At 38.6% G+C, this 12,280-nt stretch overlaps 1 protein-coding gene across 1 annotated transcript in view; it reads right to left on the reverse strand.

The window, feature by feature from the left end:
- LOC142651748 (dynein axonemal heavy chain 5-like) overlaps positions 1-12,280 on the reverse strand; it is a 298,958-nt gene that overhangs the window by 159,239 nt on the left and 127,439 nt on the right. Inside the window, exons 46-48 of the mRNA XM_075826792.1 lie at positions 8,225-8,414; positions 3,360-3,577; positions 2,318-2,629 (exon numbers count right to left, since the gene is read on the reverse strand). Coding sequence (XP_075682907.1) covers positions 2,318-2,629; positions 3,360-3,577; positions 8,225-8,414 — 720 coding nt within the window. The remainder of the gene's footprint in view (positions 1-2,317; positions 2,630-3,359; positions 3,578-8,224; positions 8,415-12,280) is intronic.

Genomic DNA, 12,280 nt, shown 5'->3' on the forward strand with positions numbered 1-12,280 from the left:
TGACTCCTGCTTCCACCATTCAGGCTGGCAGGCTTAGGAGTGGGAGAGCCTATCGTAACCTGGCCAGACTCAGCTAGCTCCCGCCCTCGGTCTATTTAAGCCTGCCCTTCCTGTCCCTCGGTGCTTGTTATTGCTTGTGTTTCTTTCCTTGTGGTTTCGTGGCCCAGCTACAGCTCCTGCTATTTTTGATCCTGCTCCATACAGACCCTGGCTTACCGACTACTCTTCTGCTTTTCGTTTTGTACCTCGCACACTCCTGGCTTGACTCGGCTCGTTCACCACTCTGGTTGCTCACGGTGTTGCCGTGGGCAACGGCCCCTTTTCCTTGCTTGTGTTCCTTGTATGTTTGTCGTGTCTGTCGTGCACTTACTGAGTGTAGGGACCGCCGCCCAGTTGTTCCCCGTCGCCTAGGGCGGGTCGTTGCAAGTAGGCAGGGACAGAGTGGCGGGTAGATTAGGGCTCACTTGTCCGTCTCCCTACCCCCTGCCATTACAGTGACCTGTCATTTTTACAATTACCTATCATACTTGGACCTGACTGCAATGTCTTTAATGTCACCATTTAACTTAAAAGTACATGTATTTTATATACGTTTCCCCTAGCAAAACATACATTTATAAGCCGATAATTACACACATAAAAGAGCTATTAACTTTGATCTTTGTGCGTCAGAACCTACGCCAACCGAGAAAGGAGACATATTCTGCAGCAGCGTTGCCTTTATAATCTTTTGTGTTTTGATGTGTACTGCATTGTATGCTCCTATGTAGAATTATTCCCAAGCACCTCTCAAACTTTTCCCATTGAAATCCCACTGTGGAAGATTAGCGCAGTCATTTTCCTCACCCAGTAGACACACAATGGAATTTTCTTTACCTTTAGAAGTAAACTGACAATGAAGTCTTAAAATCAATATAACTAACCTAATATTTGCCTTTATATAGTCTACATTAGCGCCCCAACATAATTTATAGATCCGCTGAAGATTAAGAAGGACTAGTGGTAATGTAAGTGGATGTATGAAATAACATTTAATAACACAATTACAACATGCATTGTTCATTTCAGAATCAAACACATAAATAAACATAAGGTGGCAAGATTTATTCAGCTATGGTCACCTGAAATGACATAAATCCCTAAGATCTGTCCAATATGTCTACACATTCAAGTATATTCCCGGGAAATTCTGCTGGATTTTAATAGACTAGAACAAATGTTCTGGGGCCGTAATACATCAAAAAGCCATTCAGGGTTCAAACAGCTCAATCAAACCAAATACCGGCAACAATTACAATCTGTTCTGTCTGGAGAAAACCAAATGTGAATTGATTGTGATTTCTTCAAGATTGTCATATTGAAAACACGGACTATGTAGTCAAACACCATCTAAAGGGGTTGTATGAAATTACGGGAAAGGGGGCCTTTAGAAAAACACCAATCAATTGAATAGGGTGAAGCTGCAATACCAGTCACAGCCTATGGAAAAGGATGGTGCTGTTTGTTGAAAAATAAAAGCAGACCTCTCCTGCAACCGCTTTAATCATTTATAGCAGCTACTATGTCAATTGTGTTATTGCATATTAAAAAGTGGTCTAAGCATGACATTGTTGAACATAATATCTTCTCCAATATTCTGCTTAATTCTTCGCAGGTTCCCCTTGTATTTCTTCTTAAAGAGGCTCTGTCACTAGTTTAGTAATGCCCTATCTCCTAGCTGTCACACTGATAATGCTAGTGAAAATTGTGTCCTGAAACATTTATTATTTTAAAAGTTATGAAATTTTTTCTAAATATGTAAATGAGTCTTTATTTGACATCTGGGAGGTAACAGCAGCGATTCTCCTGAGGAGGCGCTACCTCACATCTTCCGACGCTGTCCTATCAGCATGAAGCTGATTCACACAATGTGAGAGACTGAGGCTGGAGGGAAGGGGGATCACTTCAAATAGCCATATCTGCGGGTTGTGTTTCTGGTGGCATATGAAAGAGGAGATTCTAATCTTTCATATGACACTAGGATCGCAGTTCTAGCTGTGACACAACCGGAGATGTCACCAGTGCAAAACATAGTTTTTTGGTCTATGTATTGGTGATGCTTACGGATAATATTGATGGGATATCATGGAATCCAAAATAATGGTCACTTAAGAAGATTTTGACCATGACTATTTTTACTGTACGTGTCATGTTCCAAGAAGAAAAAATAAAAACACTATCAATGTTGGATGGAAAATAAATTTGTAGCCATGTATGCAAAGGAAAATAACTAATATGGATCAGTGAGAAGAAAAAGCTGCAGTAGGGTATACAGTACCTGGAAAACACTGTCAAAGCAGTTCCATAGGACTTCATGCTGAGCCGCAGGTAAGGTTTGCAACCAAGCTTTTAGCACAGGTCTCCAGTCTAACACAGAAGAACTCATGAACACCATTCCATTACGAGATACAGTGGCGGGAGAGGCATTATCAATGTTGTGAGGCTCAAACACTATTTTACAGTTGGGTGCCATTGGAATACGATCCCCATTAGCCAAAGTGAGAGTTTTATTATCATCCAGGACAGAATTTAAATTCTCAATCCATATAGCATCGACCGGGCCATCCAAGACTATCCATATATGTTCTCCCTGGAAAATTTTAAGAAAATAAATGAAAATATATACATATACGAATACAAGTAATTTACTAAGCAAAATGTGCCAGAATTCTGAAAATTATTGTGAAAGAAAGTGCCATGCTTTGAACAGTGCCAAATGATAGGGGTATGGCTAAGAAGGGTCATAAAAATGCCAAATTTGCAAAAGACATACTCCATTTTTTTATTTTTTTATAGAAAAGTCTGAAGTATATGTACACTAGCCATGAGATGTTTGTAAAGAACAGAAACAAGTCCAACATACCTAGCAAGGGGCGTTAAATTTAGCATGCCACGAGTTTCATATTGATCAATTTGGCACAATTTGCCCCATTATCATAAACTCGATATACCTCCTCCTCTCTGTTTTGCATATTTACAATATTTATATATTATATTGAGAAGAAAAATAATGGTATAGATGTTGATCAAATACACATTGCTCTTGTTTACAAACACAGCATAGACAAAAAGGGAATATTATAGAGATGATTGATCCAGAGAATTTACCCCCCAAAAAAAATCCTTTGGGAATCGGGAAGTTTTTGTCTTCTCCCTGTAAAGATCATTTATCTACTAAGGGGCTTCTATTCTACTAGCTTTCTCTTTTATGATACTGATTGATTTGTTTACATCACATATTGTATTATTATCTTTTATACTGTTATCGTCTATTCATTCAAGGGGAAACTATGTCATTGCATTTTACTTATTGTCCTCACCTTCTTTGCTTTTAATGTTTTTCTCCACAAGGTTGAAAATATACCATCTGTCCAATCATTTGTGGCCACATCAAGTGTGCCAAACATCTGAGAGGCTGTGATAGCTTTAGGGTTCATTCTCATTTCCTTGTGAGGTGCCCCACAGTCCGTCATTGCTTTCATTAGGACATTAATGCACTTGGTTTTGCCTGCACCACTGGGTCCCAAAGTCATCATTCCTATAAAAACAATGGATGGAATTTAGGTTGTTTATTAATCCTAAATGATTACATTAGATGATTGATCAATAATCGTATTTATAAAAAAGAACTTGCAAGTTGCAAAACAAATTTATGTTAACAAATGAACCAATGTATCAAACTCCATTCTGGCTACAAAATCAATACAGCTGTAATTTATTTTAGAAAGTTTCTACATTTATTAAGTCAAAAGCGTTTGTATCACAAAATGCAGCATTTTCTCTTCGAACCCAATTTGTTTGAAAAGCATTCATGAACTTCCAAACCAATTATCCTCTCGTAGAGAACTTTAAAATAGCAAATAATGTGTTCTTGTAACATGTCAAACTCTATTTACTTCTCTTACAGGTTTATTACCGTATTGTGTACAGAATGCGGACTTTACCATGATCACCATTGCTGCGCCAATGCGGTCATCAGGGGATTTGTTTTCAAGCTACTGACCAATTGGCGGAAACATTCAGTCATCAGCTATGCATCATAAGCCAACATCGTAGAGGAAGATTTAGCTTTGTGAAGACTTTTTGTATTAAATATGCAACATTGTTCAAAATTAGAACATATTACATAAATGATGTCGCAAGGCCCTAAAGATGTCAACATAAATCTGCATCCAGACCGACAGACATGATTACCATACTTGTAAGATTATTTCCTATTTTGTTATATTCAGAAAAGCAAACAACACAATCTCTAACACAAGCACTCAAACTCTGTGTGAATTAGGCCTAAGGAAAATAAAGTTGATGAATCTATAATATGAGAAGCTATACAACTTTCTAAAAGAATTTGTGTTTCAATTCCTCACCGTTTTCAAGATCTCTGCTAGATTTTAGTGAATAGAAACATTTTCGTTTTAGAGATTTGGGCTGCCTCTGTGTTTAGCTCACATACATACACTGCCTACACTAATACACTGTGTCAAAACCTCTGATTGTAAACAAGATTTAGCTTGCTGCAAGCAGAGATCTTGAAAGTATTATGGTATTATGGTATATATATATCTACAATTGTGGTATGTTCTGCTCCCCGGCAGTACAATTCTACCTGAGATAATATCACTCCAGGCTATAGAACTTTTTCTGTGGGGCTCATCATGGTTTTTAAAAAGTTGCAGCTGCATTAGATGAATCAGCCTTGGAAAATAACATAATAAGAAAAGATTTCATGTGAAATAATGTGTATCTCTAGTATTTTACAGATGTTCCTTCCTTTGATTACAAATAAAACAATAAATTACATATTGTGTTAAGGCCCATTTGTATGGGTGAATAAATGGCCGAACGACCTTTCTTACAATCACTCATTCTTCATTACTGGCCCATTGAAACCGTGGAGCGATCAGTCGACAAGCATGAAAATGCTCATTTGTCAGCTGATCACATCTTTTCTGCAGGTTATAAAATTATCCTTGTCGGCAGCAAATCTCCCTTGTTATATCGTCAATCGGTGGACATTATGGGCAGAAATCTGCCTGTGTAAACCAGCCTTTATTCTTATAACCTAAAACTATAATCTACCAGTAAGACAAGCAGATTTGTACCATTAATTTGCCATACATTGTAGAAAAAAACAAGTATGCTAAAAGCAACATATTTAGTACTAACATTGACCGCACGCTTAACCTCTCTACAAGCTATAATACATACTACAACACTTGACAGTTGGTCTGAAACTGTATGATGTATGTTTTTTTAATAATATCCATGCTATAAACTCAATCTAATAAAAATGTAGAGGATCATCAAAGATATTGCCAGTAAGACCCCATGCACACGACCGTAAAAATCGTCCGTAATTGCGGACCACAATTACGGTCCGCAATTAGGGACCCGTTCACTTCTATTGTCCACGGACACCTTCCTGTTTATTTATGGGAAGGTGCCCGGGCCGTTGAAGTGTACCGCAAAAGATAGGACGTGCTTTGTATGTACCTGTACTTTGTATGGGAGCACGGGCCGAAAATGCGGGCGGCTGTCCGCGGATGGCAATGCCCGCAATCGTGGCCCATGATTACAGACATGGCCGTGTGTATGAGGCCTAAATATGGATTAAATGAACACTAACTTTTCAAACAACTTATGATTATCTAATAGTATACCTGATATATATCAACTTCGTAATTTAAGTTACTACCACTAGGTGTCTTCCTTCCTGTACTCTGCTGTCCACCTCCTGTTGGCAAGCAAAATCCGTCCCTAGTTACAGATCAGAGGAGACGGACTGCAGGAAGTGGGGGTATGTCTCTTCTCTGTCTGCCCATAGAACTCTATGGAGAGGGGAGGAGGAAGCAGAAAAAGGAGACACCAACATGTTTCCCATAGAAGTCTATGGAGATCTATGGAGAGGGGAGGAGGAGCAGAGAGAGAGGAGACACAGACATGCTGCCTATAGAAGTCTTTGGAGAGTGGAGAGTAAAGCAGGAGCAGAGAGAAAGGTGACTATCTAACTCTAGTGCTAAATTCTCACCTACAATGCTCATCACTGATGTATAATGTCCTTTATGCATGCGGCAACAGCTTCTATATGTACATATATATATATATATATACATATACATATATATATATACAGTGAAGGCAATAAGTATTTGATCCCTTGCTGATTTTGTAAGTTAGCCCACTGTCAAAGTCATGAACAGTCTAGAATTTTTAGGCTAGGTTAATTTTACCAGTGAGAGATAGATTATATTTAAAAAAAAACTGAAAATCACATAGTCAAAATTATATATATTTATTTGCATTGTGCACAGAGAAATAAGTATTTGATCCCCTACCAACCATTAAGAGTTCAGCCTCCTCCAGACCAGTTACACGCTCAAAATCAACTTGGTGCCTGCATTAAAGACAGCTCTTAAATGGTCACCTGTATAAAAGACTCCTGTCCACAGACTTAATTAATCAGTCTGACTCTAACCTCTACATCATGGGCAAGACCAAAGAGCTTTCTAAGGATGTTAGGGACAAGATCATAGACCTGCACAAGGCTGGAATGGGCTACAAAACCATAAGTAAGACGCTGGGTGAGAAGGAGACAACTGTTGGTGCAATAGTAAGAAAATGGAAGACATACAAAATGACTGTCAATCGACATCGATCTGGGGCTCCATGCAAAATCTCACCTCGTGGGGTATCCTTGATCCTGAGGAAGGTGAGAGCTCAGCCGAAAACTACACGGGGGGAACTTGTTAATGATCTCAAGGCAGCTGGGACCACAGTCTCCAAGAAAACCATTGGTAACACATTACGCCGTAATGGATTAAAATCCTGCAGTGCCCGCAAGGTCCCCCTGCTCAAGAAGGCACATGTAGAGGCCTGTCTGAAGTTTGCAAATGAACATCTGGATGATTCTGAGAGTGATTGGGAGAAGGTGCTGTGGTCAGATGAGACTAAAATGTAGCTCTTTGGCATTAACTCAACTCGCCGTGTTTGGAGGAAGAGAAATGCTGCCTATGACCCAAAGAACACCGTCCCCACTGTCAAGCATGGAGGTGGAAACATTATGTTTTAGGGGTGTTTCTCTGCTACAGGCACAGGACTACTTCATCGGATCAATGGGAGAATGGATGGAGCCATGTACCGTTAAATCCTGAGTGACAACCTCCTTCCCTCCACCAGGACATTAAAAATGGCTCGTGGCTGGGTTTTCCAGCACGAAAATGACCCGAAACATACAGCCAAGGCAACAAAGCAGTGGCTCAAAAAGAAGCACATTAAGGTCATGGAGTGGCCTAGCCAGTCTCCAGACCTTAATCCCATCGAAAACTTATGGAGGGAGCTGAAGATCCGAGTTGCCAAGCGACAGCCTCGAAATCTTAATGAGTTACAGATGATCTGCAAAGAGGAGTGGGCCAAAATTCCATCTAACATGTGTGCAAACCTCATCATCAACTACAAAAAACGTCTGACTGCTGTGCTTGCCAACAAAGGTTTTGCCACCAAGTATTAAGTCTTGTTTGCCAAAGGGATCAAATACTTATTTCTCTGTGCACAATGCAAATAAATATATATAATTTTGACTATGTGATTTTCAGTTATTTTTTTTTAGATAATCTATCTCTCACTGGTAAAATTAACCTAGCCTAAAAATTCTAGACTGTTCATGTCTTTGACAGTGGGCAAATTTAGAAAATCAGCAAGGGATCAAATACTTATTTCCTTCACTGTATATACATACATAAGTGATAGAAATAGGAGAAACTGGCGTAAATTATGGCACAAATCTATGCCAGCTCATGGCTGGTGTAGATTCCACTCTCTGGCGCATGTCTCTTACTAAATTAGGCACTTTTTGCTCCAACTTTCTTTATATTAAGACTTAACCCCAGTCTTAATAAATTCCCCCCTGTATGAGCCTATGGCCTTGTTCACAAAGTGCAGATTTAGTTCAGTATTTTTCTGCCAAAAACAGGATTTTCTCGCCAAAACAAAAAAATCCATTACAACAGCCAATAATCATTTTAGATCTGTTTGACATCATAAAACTAACCAAATGTTTATCCACCAAACATCAATTTAACAAAAAAAGAATTACAAAAATTGAGCCCTGGATAACGTCCATTCCAATATAAAGCACAAACCTGTTTCAGTTATTCTGCTCTAGTCACAGCCCAATTATCATTCTTACCATGCCTGACTCGTTGTGTCTCATACAGCTGGATAAGTTTCAGAATCCAAGGAGGATGATGGATAAGCCCTGCTTCTTCTGTCTGCTTCTGAATGGCAGCTTCCAGCTCTGGATAACCAGCTTTATCCAGAGTTATTCCAGGGAACAAATCATTAATCAGGCTCATAAACAAAGGTTCATCTTCATCCACCTAGGAGTTAGTAAATAATATTGGTCGATTTAATATGTAGCAAAAGAAACATGATGAAATGTTAATTATTATTATTATTATTATTATGCAGTACAGTTATATTTGTTAGAACTAATCCAAAAGGCTGCTTCAAAGAAAATCATTACTTTTTTTTTCTTTTATTACAATAGCGCAAAGAAAAAAAAACAAAACAATTTACAATGACCCAGGTCCTTATGGTCAGCAAAGCTTGTTTACCGTTTTCTTGAAATCCCTGCTATCCACTTCTACCTTTTTACCTTTATCTCTCTTAACTTTGTAAATATTTGAAAGATGTTGAATAAAACAGCATTTAATAAACAAAAAATAAAGCATGCTAAAAAGACATGAAAATCTAGACATCTATTTTCACATACAAGTGTACTGGCATAGTTTATACAGCCAAACAAATGTAATGATTCAAGGAAAAGTAATGCTCTATACACATCTGCGCCCTGGAGTTTGTTTATCAGTGCCTGTTCCGTTGTACGACAGATACCACTGGCGCCTAACAGACTTCATTGACTTACAAGGGGATACTCCGGGTGCAGCATTATTCTTCTCGGAAAATCTGATGGATTTGCAATGAAAACTCCAGAGTCTCCAACACAAATATGAACATTGCCTAAGTGGTCTGAATTACTGGACATTGGAGCACAATGTTCATTTAAGGGGTATTTCCAGAATCAAAAATGATCACCTATCCACAAGATAGGTGATCATTTTCTGTTTCAATATGTCTTTATTAAACAGTTGAGACACCAGAAATATATGTGAACAGTTCTATTCGCAGGTAGAAGTAAATAGTTAAAAGTCTCAAATAATAATTAAATTGTTAATTCCTATGAGTTTTAACATTTTGAGAAAATGGGATTCAAAATAATATGGATAATAAAAGAAAGGTAAATAAAATAAATGTTGTGAAGAACAAATACAGGTCATCATAAAGAAAAAAAAATGTATACAACAGACAACGTATGAGCTCCCACTAGAAAGGGAGTGGTACGGCATATACAGAGTTATTCCAACACATCCAAGGTTTACAGAACCGGTCATGTCTTTGTATGCTACAGGCATAAATATTTTCATATTGATAGTTTGTATTGACTTTTTTAACCCCTTAATGACCGGGCCATTTTGCACGTTAATGACCAAGGATTAATTTTTGTTTTTTCACGGTCGCATTCCAAGAGTCATAATTTTTTTTTTACTCCGTCGACATAGCCGTATAAGAGCTTGTTTTTTGCGGGACGAGTTGTATTTTGTAATTGTACAATTTTTGGTTGCTTATAATATATTGATTAACTTTTATTAACTTTATTTTAGGAGAGTATTGAAAATAAGCAGCTATTCCAGCATTCATTTTCACGTTATAAATTTACGCCGTTTACTATGCAGCGTAAATAACATGTTCACTTTATTCTATGGGTCGGCACGATTACGGGGATACCAAATATGTAGAGGTTTTATATGTTTTTTCTACGTTTGCACAATAAAAACCCTTTTAGAAAAAAATTACTTGTTTCTGCATCGCAGCATTCCAAGAGCCGTAACGTTTTTATTTTTCCGTCGATGTGGCCGTATGGGGGCTTGATTTTTGCAGGCCAATGTGTAGTTTTCATTAGTACTATTTTGGGGTACATAGGACTTATAGATTAATTTTTATTTAATTTTTTATGGGGGGAATGGGAGAAAAGAGAGAATTTTGCCGTTGTTTTTTGCGGGTTTTTTGGACGCCGTTCATCCGGCGGTTTAATTAATGTGTTCATTTTATTGGTCAAGTTGTTACGATCGCGGGGATACCATATATGTGTATGTGTGATTTGTTTTGACACTTTTACTAAATAAAACCACTTTTTGGGCAAAAAAAGTAGTTTTATTTGATTTTCACTGTAATTTATTTTTTTTTCTTTTTCACCAACTTTATTTAACTGATTGACATTTTTTTTTTTAGTCCCACCAGGGGACTTCACTATGCGATGTGCCGATCGCATATATAATGCTTTGGTATACTTAGTATACCAAAACATTATTGCCTGTCAGTGTAAAACTGACAGGCAATCTGTTAGGTCATGCCTACGGCATCGCCTAACAGGCAGTTGCGGAAGACAGATCTGGGGGTCTTTGATAGACCCCCGGCTGTCATGGAAACCCGACGGCGACCCGCGATTTGTTTGCGGGGGCGCCGATCGAGTGACAGAGGGAGCTCCCTCCCTCTGTCAAACACATTAGATGCCGCTGTCACTATTGACATCGGCATTTAATGGGTTAAACTGCCGGAATCGGAGCGCGCTTCGATTCCGGCAGTTGCAGCAGGAGCCAGGCTGTGTATAACAGCCGTGCTCCTGCCGCTGATCGCGTGGGTACAGTGACAGTACCCGCGCCATCACAGGACGGATATATCCGTCCTCCTGCGCGAACTAGCAGCTGCTGAGGACGGATATATCCGTCCTTCGGCGTTAAGAGGTTAATGATGTCTGTGATGGTCGGGATGTTACATGTTTTCCATCTGAACGCTACAGCTGATGTGGCAGATATTAAAATATGACATATTACAATTTGGAATTGTTTGGGAATAACATCAATTCCAAGCCGTAGTAACCCAAGTTCCGGCGTGAGGTTGATATTTTGAGTTGTAACCTCATTTAGTAGTGCGCTAATTGATTGCCAAAAGGTTAATAATAAAGGACATTCCCAAAATATGTGAAGTATGGATCCCAAATGGTTACAACCTCTTCAACATTGGGGGGATGCATCGCTATATATTCTGGAAAGTTTATATGGAGTGAGATACCATCTATAGAATATTTTATAATATAATTTTTGATGATTAGTACAGGAAGAGGATTTAAGAGAGATGGAGATTCTCTTAACCACTGGTCTCTTGAAAATTGGCCGTTCAGATCTCTATGCCATTTAGATATATGTGTTTGATTTTCAAAAGTAAGTGATTGGGAACCAATCTGATAAAACGTGTTAATACCTTTAATTGTATTTAATTGGTTATTTAAGTACGTAGAAGCCGGCATAGGTAGGGAAAGTAATGGATATGGAATTTCTCTCATAATAGTTCTCATTTGTAGAAATTTGTAGAATTGAGTTTTATCTAGTTTGTATCTGAATGATAAGTCAGGGAACAACAGAGATTATTTTCCGCATATAAATCATCTATATATGTTAAGCCTGCGTTTATCCAGCTGTTTATGTCTAGATCTGGAAGAAAGTCATTCAAGATTTGAAATGGGATTTTCCCTATTTTGGTAGGCATATCAAGATGTTTATATTTAGTAAAATTGTTCCAAATTTGTAAAGTAGCATGTACTGTAGATGTGGAGCCTTGTTCTGGCCTATATTTAATGGCTTTTGAGTACAATATATTTTTTAAGTTATCTACTCCTAGGGAAGCTTTTTCTATGTCTACCCGTTTCTTATCAGAATGAGGGAGCCACCATTCTTTGAGTTGGTCTAGTATGACAGCATGGTGATATAAATTCAGATTCGGAACACTAAAACCTCCATCAGATTTATGTTGTATTTTTAAAGCTTGAGCGCGATCCCGCTAGTTTAACTAGTTAAATGCCGCGGTCAATACCGACCGCAGCATTTAAATCGTGAGAAAGAGGGGGGCGACCCCCTCTAACAGCTCATCGCGCCCCGCGCAACGCAATCGCGGGGGGGGCGATGGTTGCTATGGCTAATGAAGACCCCTAGGTCTGCCATCTTTGTACACCTATTAAGTCCTGCCTCTGGCAGGGCTTAATAGATGGCTGTCAGAATCACGATATACTGCAATACATTAGTAAGGTTATATAAACCAAGGACGTAGAAGGTGTTGCTAAGACCTGCAA

The sequence above is a fragment of the Rhinoderma darwinii genome, chromosome 5 (assembly GCF_050947455.1).
Source record: "Rhinoderma darwinii isolate aRhiDar2 chromosome 5, aRhiDar2.hap1, whole genome shotgun sequence".
In the NCBI taxonomy this organism is placed as follows: Eukaryota; Metazoa; Chordata; class Amphibia; order Anura; family Rhinodermatidae; genus Rhinoderma; species Rhinoderma darwinii.